General features: G+C 62.0%; 1 protein-coding gene across 2 annotated transcripts; it reads left to right on the top strand.

Moving 5' to 3' along the window:
- Nucleotides 1-1,765: 1,765 nt before the first annotated feature.
- On the top strand, nt 1,766-15,158 carry GCK (glucokinase). 2 transcript variants are annotated; one of them, XM_042927556.1, is made up of 10 exons: nt 1,766-1,813; nt 6,654-6,816; nt 7,339-7,493; nt 8,433-8,552; nt 9,511-9,606; nt 9,738-9,837; nt 11,774-11,957; nt 12,840-12,995; nt 13,517-13,750; nt 14,024-15,158. In XM_042927556.1, the coding sequence occupies exons 1-10, from the start codon at nt 1,766-1,768 to the stop codon at nt 14,166-14,168; spliced, it is 1,401 nt and encodes a 466-aa protein (XP_042783490.1). In that variant the 3' UTR covers nt 14,169-15,158. The 2 variants fall into 2 exon arrangements, with proteins under 2 accessions (XP_042783490.1, XP_042783491.1); XM_042927557.1 differs by lacking the exons at nt 1,766-1,813; nt 6,654-6,816; nt 7,339-7,493; ... (3 more) ...; nt 11,774-11,957; nt 12,840-12,995 and adding an exon at nt 13,235-13,287.
- The last annotated feature ends 609 nt before the right edge of the window (nt 15,159-15,767 follow it).

Raw genomic sequence — 15,767 nt, 5'->3', positions numbered from 1 at the left:
AGTCCAGTACTGAGCCATTTGGTGTCACCTCCGCATCTAAAGAGGAAGCAGTGACATGGGGCAACTGGTGGTACACAGGAGGGCTGGGAGTCTGGCTCCGCAGGACTGACTGGTGTGGGGACGTTGGGACCCTCTTCCTGCCACACTGGACACCCAGAATGCAAGGAGGTGGCCCCAGGAATGGGCTCTGGGGAAGGATGCACGCTGGTCAGAGTGCAAGCTAGAGAGGGCAGTCAGTGCAAGTCCGACAGACTAGAAAGGTGGGGGCCTTGTCCACCCCTGCCTCCAGGAGGAGAGAGCCAGAGGACCCAGAGCCTCTTCCCAGGTGCTGTGCACAGGAGAAGGGCAGCTGGTCCAGAAGCCTTGCCCCATCCAAACCCCGAACGAGTGCCACTGCCTCGCACACACAGAAAAAACAGTGGCTCAGAGCCAGGGACTGGTGGGTCAGTGACCCGTCACACTTGGGTGTAGTGAAGGCGCTTTCGCTCTATTTTAGGAAAGGGATCGATCTTGTCAAGGTTTTCTTCGGGGTGACCGCACTGGCCATTGGCGGGAGAGCCTGGCATTCTGTCCCCCACCATCCCTAACCCTAATCACTCAGGAGCCCCTGCTAATTTTAGCACGGCCTGGCAGGTGCCACGGGGCTTGACAAGTTCACTCCGCGGGCGGGGGGCGCTGCGCACCGTCCAGCATCCAGAACGAGTTCCATCCTGGACCTTGCAGGCCCAAAACCCAAGAATGACCTCCTGACTTTTAGAGGCAAGTTTTGACAGTTTGGAGGCAATTTACGGTTTACAAGCCCGGAAGGAAACAAGTATTTGTCACTTGGGGGGGATGGCCCTGGGCCCTCCACCCGTCAGACGGTCCCCCCACCTCCCCGCCCCCTACCTCCCACCTACCTCCCCGCCCTCTACCTGCCACCTACCACCCGGCTCCTCCACAGCTCACCTCACTTCTTCTCCCGCCCCGCCCCCGTCCCCTGGGCTCGGCTCTCATTGGCCCGAATGAGGTCTTGCGCACGCCCACGGACCAATCTTGCGGCTGATTGGCCGAAGGGACACACCCACACCCCACCCCCAGAGGAGGGGAGGGGAGCCCTGAGCATCCAGCTCCCTTGGGGGGTCTGCCTAGGCCAGGCGAGGGTCTGGTCCCCACCTTCTCTCCTGCCTACCGGGGCGCAGCACCGCCTTACCCCCACCCCACCCCTACCCCCGGAGCGTAGGAAACGCAAGTCTGACCCCTCTTCAGATGAAAGTCCGCCAGGGATCCCCTATCCCGGCTCTGGCCTGTGCGGGCCAGGCTCTTCCCTACCCCTCCATGTGTGTGGGGCTCTCCACTGCGGTTTCCTGCCCCCCAGCGTGCTGACCACCAGCCCTGGCACATCTGAGGACTGGAGGCCACATGGACTAGTCCTGTCCCCTCCCCAGAATCACTGGGCAGCTAATCCCCACACCACTGTGCAGAGGGCGTGGACACCGCCCCACGGCCTTGTCCCCACGCCTGTTGTCAGCCTTGACCCTAAGCAGGCCCCCTTTGCCCTCTGCCCTGACCGACCTGGTGGCAGTGGGCAGAATATTTCAGCAGCTGCCTGCTGGGCTCAGTAGGTGCAGAAGCCCCGGGCAGTCTGCTGAGGGCAGCTCTCTGGCAAGGTGGCCCACACCTTCCCAGGTGGACCTCAATCTCCAGGGCTGCTGCCCTCCCTGCCCCTCAGCAGGTAAGAGTGTCCCCACCTCCCCAAAATCCTACCTCTTGGCCCCTCGGAGAGATGGCAATGGATGCCACGAGGAGCCAGACCCAGATGCCCTTGAATCTGGTGAGGGTCATCCCAGAGCCACGAGGGTGGTTCCTTGGGGCACACAGGGCAATGGGTTCAGCAGAGCAGACGTCAGGTGGTGCTGTGCCCCTGGAAGGAGGCATCTGGGCCAAGAGGCAGCTGTGCCTGTCACTGGCCCTGTCACTGCCTATCCTGACACCCATGGTGCAGACTCGCCAGGAGGGGTCTCTAGAGTACTTGCTCCTGTGCCAGCAGGCTGAGACCACTGTAGGCCCCTGAGAGTCAGAGACTGAGGTCCCTGAGCCCGTCCCAGCTCTCTGGAGGGCAGTGGGAGCCCTGCCACGTGTCCAGCTGCAGCCTGGCCCCTGTGTTCGTGGGGCCTCGGTGGCTGTACACACAGTGGGCAACCCTGGGCCAGTTGCCCACATATTCCTGAGGAAAAGGATCCCCAGTGCCAGTCCCAGGCCTACCATGAGGACCAGAAGAACCAGTTGGACATGCCCCCGAGTCGGAGAGCACTGGGCAGTCTGTCTTCCTGCAGAGCCCAGGCCAGGGCACCAGAAACACTGCCTGGAACGTGGGGGAGACAATCAGCAAGAGACCCCCCCCTCCTCCATGTTTGGGTATAGACATGAGCCCTAGTGATGTGTCCTGTGGCCTCCTCGCAAGCAGGGGGTGGGTGGTAGTTGTGGGGAAAAGGGGGACAGGCTCTGTGTGAGCTTTGTTCTCCCAAGGCTGGGTCTGGAGGGGCAGGCAGCTTCCTGGAGCTTCTCAGGCAGAACCATGACTTTCCCAGGCAAGTCTTTTAAGCCAGTGTGACTGACAGCAGCATGACACCCGTAGGAGACTTTTGTAGTGGGGTCTGGGCCCTGAAATTGGGCAGGAAGCAGCCCAGTGGGGTAGGGAGGTGGGCCCCCGGCTGGCACCGTGGGCTGGGGAAAGTTTCCTCATTTGTAAGAACAGGGACCCCTATGGTACCTGGGTCCTGGGGTGATTTTGCAGGATAAGGGAGAACTGCAGAAGCTCTGAGCAGGGGCCTGGTCTGGGATGTTCCCAAGGGGTCTGTGAGGCAGACTCCCACCCCATGACTTGAGCCCCACCCATGTCCCCCAGACACTCAGCCTTGAGGGTGGAGGGGGCTGCGCAGGTCAGAGCCCCTCCTGTCAGGGTTGGGTGCTGACAACATGTGGCATCTGCGGGCCCTGATACGTCTGAAGGGTGTGCACCTCCCACAGTGAGAGGCAAGGTCAGCTGGAGGCCAGTGTCACCTTGCGGCCAGCCAGAGTATTGGACCACTGCCACAGACCCTCCCAGCATCCCTCCCCAGCCTGTACCCCCAGGAACAGGGAATGAAAACAGCAGGGTGGGCAGGGGAATGAATGTCCACGGTCCTGCGGTATGGACAGTGCTGGACCCTGCAGTGCCCAGCTTGGGCAGGGCATGCTGCAAGGGCAGGTGACCCCATGTTCCCTACATGCCCCACATTGCCAGACATGGGCCTCCACACCACACACCCTGACCAAGCAGTGGCCTCCCCAAGACCTACAGTTACAGAAATGCCATCAGAAATCCAGATTTGCCTGGGAAAGTGCCTGTATTTAAACGTTGGCAGCAAATTTAAGTTTTTGAGAATATTGCACTGGAAAATGAAACCCACATTGATGCAACTTTATTTACAGAATGGAATCTGTAGTGAACAAACATCACCTCACGGGTTGACTCCCCCTCAGACAAGGGGCTTCCTTACCTTGCACTGTCCCCATCCCTCCCCTGCTGTGTTCTGTCCTCTCCCTGCTGTGCAGTATCCCCCTCTATTGTGTGCTGTCCCCTCCCTGCTGTGCAGTGTCCCCTCCCCTCCCTGCTGTGCAGTGTCCACTCCCTACTATGGGCTGTCCACTCCCTGCTGTGGGCTGTCCCCTCCCTGCTGTGTGGTGTCCCTTCCCCTCTCTGCTGTGCACTGTCCCCTCCCCTCCCTGCTGTGCACTGTCCCCTCTACTGTGCACTGTCCCCTCCCCTCCCTGCTGTGCACTGTCCCCCTCCTTGCTGTGTGGTGTCTGGGAAGGGACGGCAGGGACAGGAAGGTCCGGGTGACATGGGGTCTGCTAGAGTCCCAGCCGGCCAAGCACCATGCTGTTGCAGAACGGGATCTTGGACAGAAGTTGCTGGGTGGAATGAAACATTAGTAAGTCCAGGTTGCTCTCTGACCAGGTGTGTGACTTCCTGTGATCTCCGGGGTTCCACAGAAGGGTCTTTCTAGAGGACCTAGAAGCCGGCCGGCCAAGCTGGGGTTTCACCCGATGTCAGTGGCAGGGAGCCAGGTGGGCCTGGACACAGAGGGTGAAAAGCCCCTCCTGTACCGGGCTCCAGCCATGCCGAGTGTGTGTGTGGGGGGGTGTCACAGCAAATGGGTCGGGACGCGGCCCAGCAGGGCCTGAGGCTGGACCTGCGCAGGGTCTGCCTCTGTTTCACGGAGTCTGCGATGTCTTACAGTGGGTCCCTGGGACAATTCTGTGTCGGGGAGCCATCCAACAGCCTCTTGAGGGCCTCAGACAGCAGCTCTTGCATGTGCGGCCTCGGGCGCTGGCCAGGAAGCGAGCTGGCTGACGCACCTGCACTTGAGGTTCTTTGAGCCTTTGCTCCATCTGGAAGATGAGCAACTGCTGGCGGCTGCTCCCCGTGCTCTGTGATGCTGTGACACTGATGCTGTGACACTGTGATGGGATGGGAGGCAGCTTATGTGGTGCACTCAGCTCCAGGCACGGCGTGTTGGCAGAATTCTGCGAATGTTAATGCTTCTACACCTTCCTGGCACTTTATGTTTGCGAGACTGTAGCCCCAGGCCTCTGTGAACGCGCCTGGATCGCTTCCCAAACAGTGAGGGCAGTGAGGGCGGTGAGGGCGTCTAGCGCTGTGCCCTGGAGGGACAGCCTCGGGCAGGGACAGCCTGGAGCTGCAAATGGCCCTGCAAACACTGGTGTGTGGTTCTGTGTCTAGTCACAAAATTTATTCAGCCCCATCCCTTTGTGACATTCCCTGGGCTCAAACTCTAAGTATGGAGACTCTAAGGTCCTAAGGGAATGTCACTCGAAAGGAGACACGGTCCCTAAGCAAGGGTCTGTGTCCATCAGAAATGCTGTCGGGTACAGGGAATGAAAGCCCTGCCTTAACTGCGGCTTTCGGTGATCAGTGTTCGCTCCCCCATCACTGCCTGGAGGTGGGTGGGTGCAGAGCCAGCCAAGATCCGCGATCCCCTCAGGTGGGGCCGCCCTGCCTCTCTTCCCACCGTGGGTGGTCTGCCAACAGCTCTTCCCTCAGCCTCGCCTCCGCCTTGCTACAGGGCAGCTGCTCTGGTGCCGGTCATCACACCCTTACAAACCTGCATTCACAGAATGGAGGGGCACTGACTTCCAGGAAGGGACGGTCCTGCTAAAGCCAGGCTTCTCTCCCTGTCATTGGCTGGAACTGGGCCACCTGCTTGACGCTTAACCAGATCCCCAGCAAAAGGGCGTAGGATAGCTGTGCTCGGCTTAGCCCAGTCACAGGCTGTCCCTGGGGCTTGGGGAGGCACTGCCTTCCTCGAATGTGCTACACCTGTGCCTCCGTGCACACTGCTCCCCTCAGTCCCTGGGCATGGATTCGTAGAGGCAGGATGACCAGAGCTTTCTGGCGGTAATGCCAGCTGCCTGCTGGCCGCCAGACAGGCTCCCAACAGGCTCTTGCAGCCATGTCCCACTCACTGTCCTGGGCGGCACTTTCCTCCCCCCACGGCAGGCATCTGCAGTACCGAGGGGGGCTGCCCTATCTGCACCCCACCCTTCGGCATCCCTCAGGCCACATGTGTTGAGGGACTGCTCTTGGAACTCTGCTGTTTTCATCTGGGACCCAGGGCTGGAGGGTGAGGGAGGCCCTTGGTGCGTGTGGGACCCCTGCACCCCCAGCTGCCCTCACTCGCCCAGCTGCCCTCACTCCCCCCAGCTGCTCTCTCCCCCCAGCTACCCCTCCCCCCACAGCTGCTCTCTCCCCCCAGCTGCCCTCACCCCTCCAGCTGTCCTCACCCCCCCAACTGCCCTCACCCCTCCAGCTACCCTCACCCCCAGCTGCTCTCACCCCCCCCAACTGCCTCTCCCCCCTAGCTGCTCTCTCCCCCCAGCTGCCCTCACCCCTCCAGCTGCCCTCACACCCCCAGCTGCTCTCACACCCCAACTGCCTCTCCCCCCCAGCTGCTTTCTCCCCCCAGCTGCTCTCACCCCTCCCAGCTGCTCTCACTGCCCCCCAGCTGCCCTCTCCCCCCCAGCTGCTCTCTCCCCCAGCTGCTCTCACCCCTCCCAGCTGCTCTCACTGCCCCCCAGCTGCCCTCTCCCCCGCAGCTGCTCTCTCCCTCCAGCTGCCCTCACCTCCCAAGCTGTTCTCACCTTCCAGCTGCTCTCACCTCCCCCAGCTGCTCTCACCTCCCCCAGCTGCCCTCAACCCCCCCAGCTGCCCTCACCCCCCCAGCTGCCCTCACCCCCACAGCTGCCCTCACCCCCCAGCTGCTCTCACCACCCCAGTTGCTCTAACCCCCCAACTGCCTCTCCCCACTAGCTGCTTTCACCCCTCCCAGCTGCTCTCACTGCCCCCCAGCTGCCCTCACCCCTCCAGCTGCCCTCACCCCCCAGCTGCCCTCACCCCCCAGCTGCTCTCACCCCCCTAGCTGCTCTCACCCCCACCAGCTGTTCTCACCTCCCAGCTGCCCTCACCCCCCAGCTGCTCTCACCCCCTCCAGCTGCCCTCACCCCCTCCAGCTGCCCTCACGCCCCCAGCTGCCCTCACCCTCCCAGCTGCTCTCACCCCCCCCAGCTGCTCTCACCCCCCCCAGCTGCTCTCACCCCCACCCCCGCAGGCAGAGCAGATCCTGGCCGACTTCCAGCTGCAGGAGGCCGACTTGAAGAAGGTGATGTGGCGGATGCAGAAGGAGATGGCGCGAGGCCTGCGGCTGGAGACCCACGAGGAGGCCAGTGTGAAGATGCTGCCCACCTACGTGCGCTCCACCCCGGAAGGCTCCGGTACCGAGGCCCCGGGACAGGCAGGGGCGGGACCCACTGGGGAGCTGGTAGCTCCTCACCTGGAGGCGGCTGTCCCTGGTCCCAGGGGGCAGAGGCAGCCAGAGTACGTGCTGACAGCTCGGACTGTCCCCAGAGGCCCAGGACGGCTCCACTAGCCCAGCCCTGCATCTTCAGGATAACTGCCCCCTGCCCCCACCTCAGGAAAACTGTTTTTGTCATCTCATAACGAGAAACCGGTTCTCTGTGGTCAGTGGGGGGAACCCCAAGCCCAATCCTGAGTCTGGGCCCTTCACTAGGCCTTCACTTGGGCCCTGGGCTTGGCATGACTTTGGTCCGAGGCAGGGGACTCCCACTGACTTCCCTAGCTCACCTTTGACTCTAGGGATCCCCAGATGCCTGGTGCCAGCAGCCCCTTGTCCAGCTCCTCTGAGCCCCACCCTGCCCTCCTCTCCTTCCCTCCCTGGTCTTGGGGTCCTGCCGGCTGGCACCCAGAGGCTGATGTGCTTCTCCCTGTGGCTGCAGAAGTTGGGGACTTCCTCTCCCTGGACCTGGGCGGCACCAACTTCAGGGTGATGCTGGTGAAGGTGGGGGAGGGCGAAGAGGGGCAGTGGAGCGTGAAGACCAAGCACCAGATGTATTCCATCCCCGAGGACGCCATGACGGGTACTGCTGAGATGGTGAGCAGTGAGGGGCAGGGGCTGGGGGGCTGGGGCTGGGGGGCCAGGGTGGGGGCTGGGCATCAGGGGCCAGGGGCCCGTGGGGCTGGGGGCCAAGGCGCTGGGGCTGGGAGGCCAGAGGACTGGGGATGGGGACCAGGGGACTGGGGGTCAGGGGCCTGGGGAGCTGGGGGCCAGGGGCTGGGATCAAGTCTGCCTGGGATCTCAGCACTCCCTCGACCTGGCAGGACGGCCTGCCTGTCCACCAGGGGCAGGGGCACCTATTGGCAGGAGAGCCACTCGGCCTCAGAGGGCCCAGGGAGGGGGCTGAGTGGCCACCAGGCATGGCCCCAGCAGGTCACATTCCTGCCCAGTTTTCCAGAAAGGCCAGACATGTGACAGCAGCTGCGGGAACACGCCCCTCCAATGGGCACACAGCCCATTCTGCCGTCTCCCTATGTGTCACCCCATCACCTTCCACCAGCATGGACATCAAGTGGGGTGATTGCAGTCATCACGTCTGCCCATGGTGGGGGGACTCAGGAGAGGGTGCAGAAGTACAATGAGCCCTCGGGGGAGGTGGGCAGAGGCAGAGGGTTTCAAGGCAGGAGTCCCGTGGCAGCCTGGGCCTCACCACACCCCTGCATGCTGTGGGACTGGACGTGAAACAAGGCAGCAGGGATCGTGTGGATGCCTCCTGCAGCCCCAGCTGCCAGCAGGGGGCAATACCCAGTGCTGCAGACAGGCCCACACAGGCAGGCTGGAGGCCAGTGGGTGGTGGAGACAGAAATCAGCATTACGGCCAGGGCTGTGCCTCTGTCCAGAGTCTGCGGCTGGATGTCACTGGGTCCGCCAGGAGGGACAGGCTGACAGTGCACGGCCTTGGGCAGGAGTCCCGCAGCAGGGGTCCCGCGGCCAGCTCTCCCATGGTCAACGGCCAGTTTGCTGTGTGTCCTCCAGCTCTTTGACTACATCTCTGAGTGCATCTCCGACTTCCTGGACAAGCACCAGATGAAGCACAAGAAGCTGCCCTTGGGCTTCACCTTCTCCTTCCCCGTGAGGCATGAGGACATCGACAAGGTGGGGCAGGTGTAGGGCCAGGGGCGGAGGGCCCCCATGAACCCCACCGTGCCTTCACGTGTAGCCCCCCTTTGGGGAAAAGCCTTGGTCCAACCCGTGGCTCCATCACTTACCTTTCGGGAGACTGGGAACTGGTTACACGGCTGATGCTGTCTGCCTTAGTCCCCCAGCGCCCTATAGGCCGGCAGCACCATCACCCATCAGAGATCAGGAGACAGGCTCAGGAGGCGGTGCTGGGGCTCAAACACAGACCGCCAGACACCAGCACAGCTGTGTAGCACCACAATGGGCTGAGGCTTCCCCTACGTGCACACACGTGAAGTATACACACACGTGCATTATAGACGCTATGTACGCATGTACGTATCAACCATACACGCACATATACACGCAGGTCAATTACACGTACACACCAACACATGTTGGTTATACACGTGCATACACACGTGTGTACATCATACATACGTACACCCATCAACTGTGTGCCCTGAACAGGTGCACACACACCAACTACATGTGTACACATGTAAGTTGCACACATCAAGTGTAAACATGTTGCACACACATACAGCCTCTCAGAGACAAGCCAGCTCAGTACCTCCGGCAGGAACGGCATCCCATGCTGGTCTCCCAAGCCCCCTCCCCACAGCACACCAAGGGCCAGATGGTACCTTCTCATGCCTGAGGGGGCGTCCTGGGGGACATGAACCCCAGCTCCATATGGAGCTGCTCTCCTCAGGACCTCATCCCTACTCTGGGAGGATGCCTCTGGGCTTGACAGTATAAACACTGTCACAGTGGCTGGAACCCAGCCTTGCAGAAATAGGAAATACTCATAGAGAACGCTTCTCAAACTTATGGGTCCGCTTGGAGCCTATTTCCTGCACTGTGCAGCGGGAGATCCTCACCCTGCCCCCAGTGTCCATCAGGAGCCACAAGACCTCACGTCTTCCCTCAGGGCATCCTCCTCAATTGGACCAAGGGCTTCAAGGCCTCAGGAGCAGAAGGGAACAACATCGTTGGGCTCCTACGTGATGCCATCAAACGGAGAGGGGTGAGGTGGCTCCCCGTGACTGACCTGGGACCCCCCTCCCCTCAGGCCAGGATGCCAGGGAGGGCCTTCTGGGCATCCTTCACCTGGCTGGACACCAGCCCCATCACTGCTGCCTCTGTGCCTCCTGGCAGGACTTTGAAATGGACGTGGTGGCGATGGTGAATGACACTGTGGCCACGATGATCTCCTGCTACTATGAAGACCGCCGGTGTGAGGTTGGCATGATTGTGGGTAAGGATCCATGCCCTGCCCTGCCCTGTCTGGGGGCCTTGGCCTCCACGAGAGACAGAGCAAGGCTGTGCACCCCTGCTGGCCTTGGTCTCCAGGCCTGAGGACTGAGCAGTCAGTGATGGTCAGAGCAGGGCCCCTGTGCCAGGCAGAAACCCCAGAGGTGACAGGGTCTGGGGTGGTCTCGGGGAGATGCAGGGGTGTCCTGGGTGCAGCCAGTGCTCACTGCTGATGCACAGCACTGCACGGCACAGCAGCTATACATCTGCAGGGCTCATCAGGGTTTAATCACACCACCTTGTCTGGCAAATCGACCAAACGGGACACATTTGTCCAAGTGGACGAGGGTTAGCACAAGTGATGTCATCCCTTCCTGGACGGTCTTCCTGTGGCCCAGAGCAGCCGGCCTGTCCCCCCCCGAAGTGAATACCGGTGCCGGGAGTGGAGGCAGCTCTGGCCCAGTGGGCCTTCCACACCGGCCTCAGGACTTTCCAGAAGTTCCTGAGGCCTCAGGAGTGTTTGCTGAGGATCAATCCCATTTGATTACTTATCTACTGGGCACACAGGCTACTCGAGTGTCCTGCAGCCTCCAGGCTCTGGGTCCCCAGAAAGTCAGTGGCAAAGTTGTTTGCTTCACTGGGCCCTTCAGAGCCAGACCTGCAGCTTGTCTATGCCCGCAGGAACCCACTTCCAGCCATACACACGTCCTCACCTGCAGCCTGACCGCTTCGTCCCTCTTTTTATTTCTCACATCTTCTGCTTCCGTTCTTGACTTTCAGATGGCAAGCTGCCTCTGAGTTCACCAACAGAACAGAGGCTGCAGGAACCCACTGTCCTGGCTCTCCCCTTCGGAGCTGCCCAGGGCAGCTGAGTGGGGGCACAGTTCCCCAGGACACCCGGCTTGGTGCCTGAGCCCTGCAGCTGCTGCCCAGCACAGACGGCAGAGGGGGGCCTGTGCTCACAACCACCCTGCAAACACTCTTCTCAGGGCTTAAACGCATGTTTGTGGGGTGCCTGGGGGGCTCAGTTGCTTGAACCTCAACTCTGATCCCAGAGGCGTCAGGCTCTGAACTAAGCATGGGGCCTGCTTGGGACATATTCTCTTTCTCTTTCTCTCTCTCCCCCTCTGCCCCTCCCCTACTCATATGCTCTCTCTCTAAAAACCAAACCAAAACAAATATGTTTATGATAATTACCAGAGTCCAAAAATCGGGATAATGCACATCAAAGTCTGGGTTTCTGGGTTTTTTCCTACAAAAAACTGGAAGGGCCTGCATCACTGGGCCCCCATTCCTCCTGGGCAGCTCCACCAACTAGCATTTAAGATGATGTCCCTGATGGTTTTAGGGGCGTGCCGCCCATACAGTCACCCTCAGAAACCATTTTGCAACTTGATAATTTATCACCAAAGGACACCACCTTTTCACTCTGCAAGGGACTCTGCAAATTACAAATCCCAGAACCAGCGCCATGTGCAGTAACCCACGTGCTGCTCCCTGGGGCCCAGGCTGTGCCTTACTCACCTCTGAGTGCCCCTGAAAACAGGGCCCAGAGAAGCTCAAGCACATGCAGGGAAAATACCGAAAAGCAAGGCTGGTGCACAAACAGAATAAAACCATAACCCCACACACCTCTAGGTGGCAGAGTCCTTGGACACATTTCATGGAGTCCTCCCAAGTCCCTGGGGTAATAGGAGGAGAAGATGTCACCATCCCTTCCTGAAGAAGGGGAACAAGCCCAGAGAAGTGGCCTCATTTGTGCCATGTCACACAGCAAACCCAGGTCTTCTAGTGCCTGGGAGAGCCGCCTTTCCATTAAGGCGTGCAATGCAGTGGCGGGTGCGGAGGGCTCCCGGAACACCCGGCCACAGGGGGCTTCCTGCAGGGTGGGGGTGGAGAGGCGGGTTGGGGGGGGGGGCCTGACCCCGCGCCCCCCACAGGAACAGGCTGCAATGCCTGCTACATGGAGGAGATGCACAACGTGGAGCTGGTGGAAGGGGACGAGGGCCGCATGTGCGTCAACACCGAGTGGGGCGCCTTCGGGGACTCCGGAGAGCTGGACGAGTTCCTGCTGGAGTATGACCGCGTGGTGGACGAGAACTCCCTGAACCCTGGGCAGCAGCTGTAAGGACTACCCCTCCCCCTCGTCCTGCCCCTGCAGGCAGATGACGGGCTTGTTTTTAAACAACTCGCGGGGCGGTGGGGGGAATCAAACCGACCATCCCTTCGCCAGCTGGCTCCTCTCTCCTTTGGCTCACACGCACCCTGTGAACCCGGAACAGTAGAGATGTGAAGGGTTAGTCCGCAGAAAGAGCGGCTGTGAGCGGATGAGCCGGGCTCTCCCCCGGCCGGCAGGTGACCACCGGCATAGGGCGGCTCTGAGACCCCCAAGCAACGGGTTCAGCCCAGAGTTCCCCAGAGTAGACCTCTGTTCACGTTCACAGGATGCACAGTAGGGTTTCGCAGAAGGCTGCGGTGTAGCCTGGACAGCTCTAAACCGGCCGCACAGAGCCTGAGTCGTTGCTCTCCTAATTCTTGAGCTTCGTCTCTGGCCCTCATGACCTCCGCTCTGTCAGTCGTACCCAGTGTACTTACCGATGAAAATACGCGGGCTCACAAATGCGGAGCACGTAGGCGCCAGCTCTGCGCACACCAGGGCGCAGGGCCCAGGGCCGCCAGCGGTGGCCGAGGCCCCAGGCGGGTCACCAGTCCCTCCGCGCCCGAGTTTCTGTAACCACACCGGTACTGGGCGGTGAGCGTGGGACGATGCCTGGGCCTCAGAGGGGCTGGACCGAGGGGCAGGGTGCAGAGGCTCCAAACCCAGGTTGATAAATGAGGGAACAGGTAGGAACCCGGACTTGCACGCAGTGTCAAGTGCCCCACCTGGCCCTCCTCGTGGCTGCGCGTGGGGACCTCCCTGGGGCAGCTGAGCACCGCACCCTCTCCCCCCCCCCCCCCCCCCCCCGCCCCCGGCTGCGGGAGATGACCCGGCCGCCCTTCGTGCAGATACGAGAAGCTCATCGGCGGCAAGTACATGGGCGAGCTGGTGCGGCTCGTGCTGCTGAAGCTCGTGGACGAGAACCTGCTCTTCCGCGGGGAGGCCTCGGAGCAGCTGCGCACGCGCGGCGCCTTCGAGACGCGCTTCGTGTCGCAGGTGGAGAGGTGCGCGGGGCGCGAAGGGCTCGGGGCGGCATCCAGGGAGCGGGGCGCAGGGGGCTCGGGGCTCCAGGGGGCGGGGAGCAGGGGCTAGGGGCAGGATTCCAGGGGCGGGGCGCAAGGAGCGCAGGGGGCTCGGGGCGGGGCGCAGGGGGCGAGGTCTGGGAGCGGGAGCGCAGTGGAGCCCACTCCTGGGCAGCTGATGCGACCCACGCGCCCCCTCTGTGGCTCCGCACCGCCGTGGACGTCGTCTCACTTGATCCACGCAACAGCCCCGAGGCGCGCCTGTGTATCCAAGGTTAGAGCGGAGACCCTGGGCTTAGAGAGAGGCGCAGTGACCAGCTTACTGCTGGTCCCTGATGGAATCGGACCCGCTCCTCTCCGGAGCCCGAGCCCCAAGCGCTTTGCCTGGGTGAGGTGGGCAGGGGAGGGGTAGAGGCCGCCGCCGCCGGGGTCGGGGTCGGGCCGGCCCGGGGCCGAGCGACCCTCCTGCGACGCCCTCCCCTCCGGCCGCCCCTGCCCCGCAGCGACTCGGGCGACCGCAAGCAGATCTACAACATCCTGAGCACTCTGGGGCTGAGGCCCTCAGCCACCGACTGCGACATCGTGCGCCGCGCCTGCGAGAGCGTGTCCACACGCGCCGCGCACATGTGCGCCGCGGGGCTGGCGGGCGTCATCAACCGCATGCGAGAGAGCCGCAGCGAGGACGTGATGCGCATCACCGTGGGCGTGGACGGCTCTGTGTACAAACTGCACCCCAGGTGAGCGCGCGCACGTCCGCCCTTCCCGTCGGGCCCCAGCGGCCCTCCTGGGTGCGCGTCCTGAGGGCGCGATGCAAGCGGAAACGAGCTATCCCGGGACTCAAGGGTTATCTCCTCGTCTCCCAGACGAGGAGGAGGGAGGGTCCCCTAGGCTTACCCCCTCCGCGTGCTGCGCGCACCCTGAAGCTGAGCTGCTCTGAAGAGGCGGGGTGGGGGGGGCGGCGTTTCGGGAGTGCAAAGACAGGGGGCGCCAGCCCTGCTTCCCCTGCTCAGCTTCAAGGAGAGGTTCCACGCCATCGTGCGCAGGCTGACGCCCAGCTGCGAGATCACCTTCATCGAGTCGGAGGAAGGCAGCGGCCGAGGCGCCGCCCTGGTGTCCGCGGTGGCCTGTAAGAAGGCCTGCATGCTGGGCCAGTGACGACAGAGGCCACGAGGCAAGGAGGAGGCAGGGCTCGCTGGACCTGGGCTCCTGGGGACTCGCTCCCCACAGGAGCCCCCCAGCCTGGCCCAGTGAGGAGGTCTCTTCGTTGTAAGGACCTGGACGCCTCGCCTCCTATCCCCGTGGTGACCCTGGAAGATGCGGAAAGGCCCGCGGGGAGGAGGGGGCGGGGAATTGCAGCGCCCAGGGCAGGCCTCTTGCCTCAGAGGCAGTTGGTGGGACAGCCACCAACCCTGACTGGGTTGGGAGCTGAGATGAGCAGGAATGGAGACCACCCCCACCCCCAAACCCCCCACCTATCCTGCTGGAATCAAGGACCCACACAGAGGGGAGCTGCTCACTCAGGACTTTGCTGCATTTCTGCACTGCCTGCCTCTTGGCGCCTTTGGCCATGTCAGCCTCCCGTGGGCCCTGCTCTGGACCCTGCGGTGGCATGGGGACTCAGCCCACTGGGAATGCAGCCCTGCTGACCTGGATGGACCTAGACCCGGGTTCCACAGGGGTCCCAGGCTGCCAGCCACCCGGGCCTGGCTGTTTTCCTGCCTGGTGGGGGTTGGGAAGTGGGAGAGGACGGGCTCCAGGACTGGTTCCACAGTGGAGGCAGCTTGTCCCTGAGGCCTGGAGATTGTGGCTTTTGTGCTGTCTTACTGCCATCCACCAGTGGTTTGTGGTTTTGGGATGCACCCTCACAGTGCAAGACACAGAGCCCCTACAGCCCCTGCCCAGAGGGACCCAGGAGGAAGAGGAACCCCCCACACTCCCACCCACCGGCAGGCCTGGGAGCACCCCTGTGATGGAGTCTTCAGCTCCCATGGGGCTGGCCTGGAGAGAAACCTCAGGCAGCACTCAGCACCCAGGGACCCCAGGCCTCCCTCTTCCCACCAGACCTCCATGTGCCACACCAACCTCTCATGCCCAACCTGGGACTGTGTGGTTTTTTAAATAAAAGTTGTAAAAATTTAGAACATGGCCTTGACCAGTGTTCTCTGATGTCTGTGCATACTGGCTGTGGGACAGTAGGGAGACCTGATCACATGCACACAGACACTTGCAAGCCTAGGTATGTCTTGGAATTCACCCCCCCCCCCCCCGGCCGTGATGGGGAGTGTGCAGTGACACACAGACCTAAGGGTTAGAAATGAGGTGGCATTGGCGGGTGGTGGGGGTAGGTTCTGCATTGCCCCGGCTGGCTGCCTGTGGGGACGTGGGTGTGGACCCACTGTCTCTGGTCACTCAGCAGCTCTGCGGTGTCTGAGAGCCCCAGGGAGGGGCTTCGAGGAGTTAGGGGCCAGGGCACTGCTCTGGGAAGTGGGCTGGGCTGCTCCTGCTTCCGGCTGGTCTCTGCAGGGATCCCCTTGGATCCACTTGGGTTGTGACAGGGATGGGGTGAGGGGGGAAGGGGTTGCTGAGGTGCCTGCAGTGCTCCTGGGTGAGGCCTGTTTTGAGTTAGCTGAGCCCAGGGCCTGACACTGCCGACTCTCACCTTAGCCCGGTTACCTACAAACGCATTTACAGGATTAGAACATATGCTCGCTTTTCAGTGACAGGAGCTACCAGCAAATCTGGAAAGACTATTAT

Source organism: Panthera leo, chromosome A2 (assembly GCF_018350215.1).
Source record: "Panthera leo isolate Ple1 chromosome A2, P.leo_Ple1_pat1.1, whole genome shotgun sequence".
NCBI lineage: Eukaryota > Metazoa > Chordata > Mammalia > Carnivora > Felidae > Panthera > Panthera leo.
Note: the sequence above shows the minus strand (reverse complement) of the source record. Positions and strands in the feature narration are given on the sequence as shown.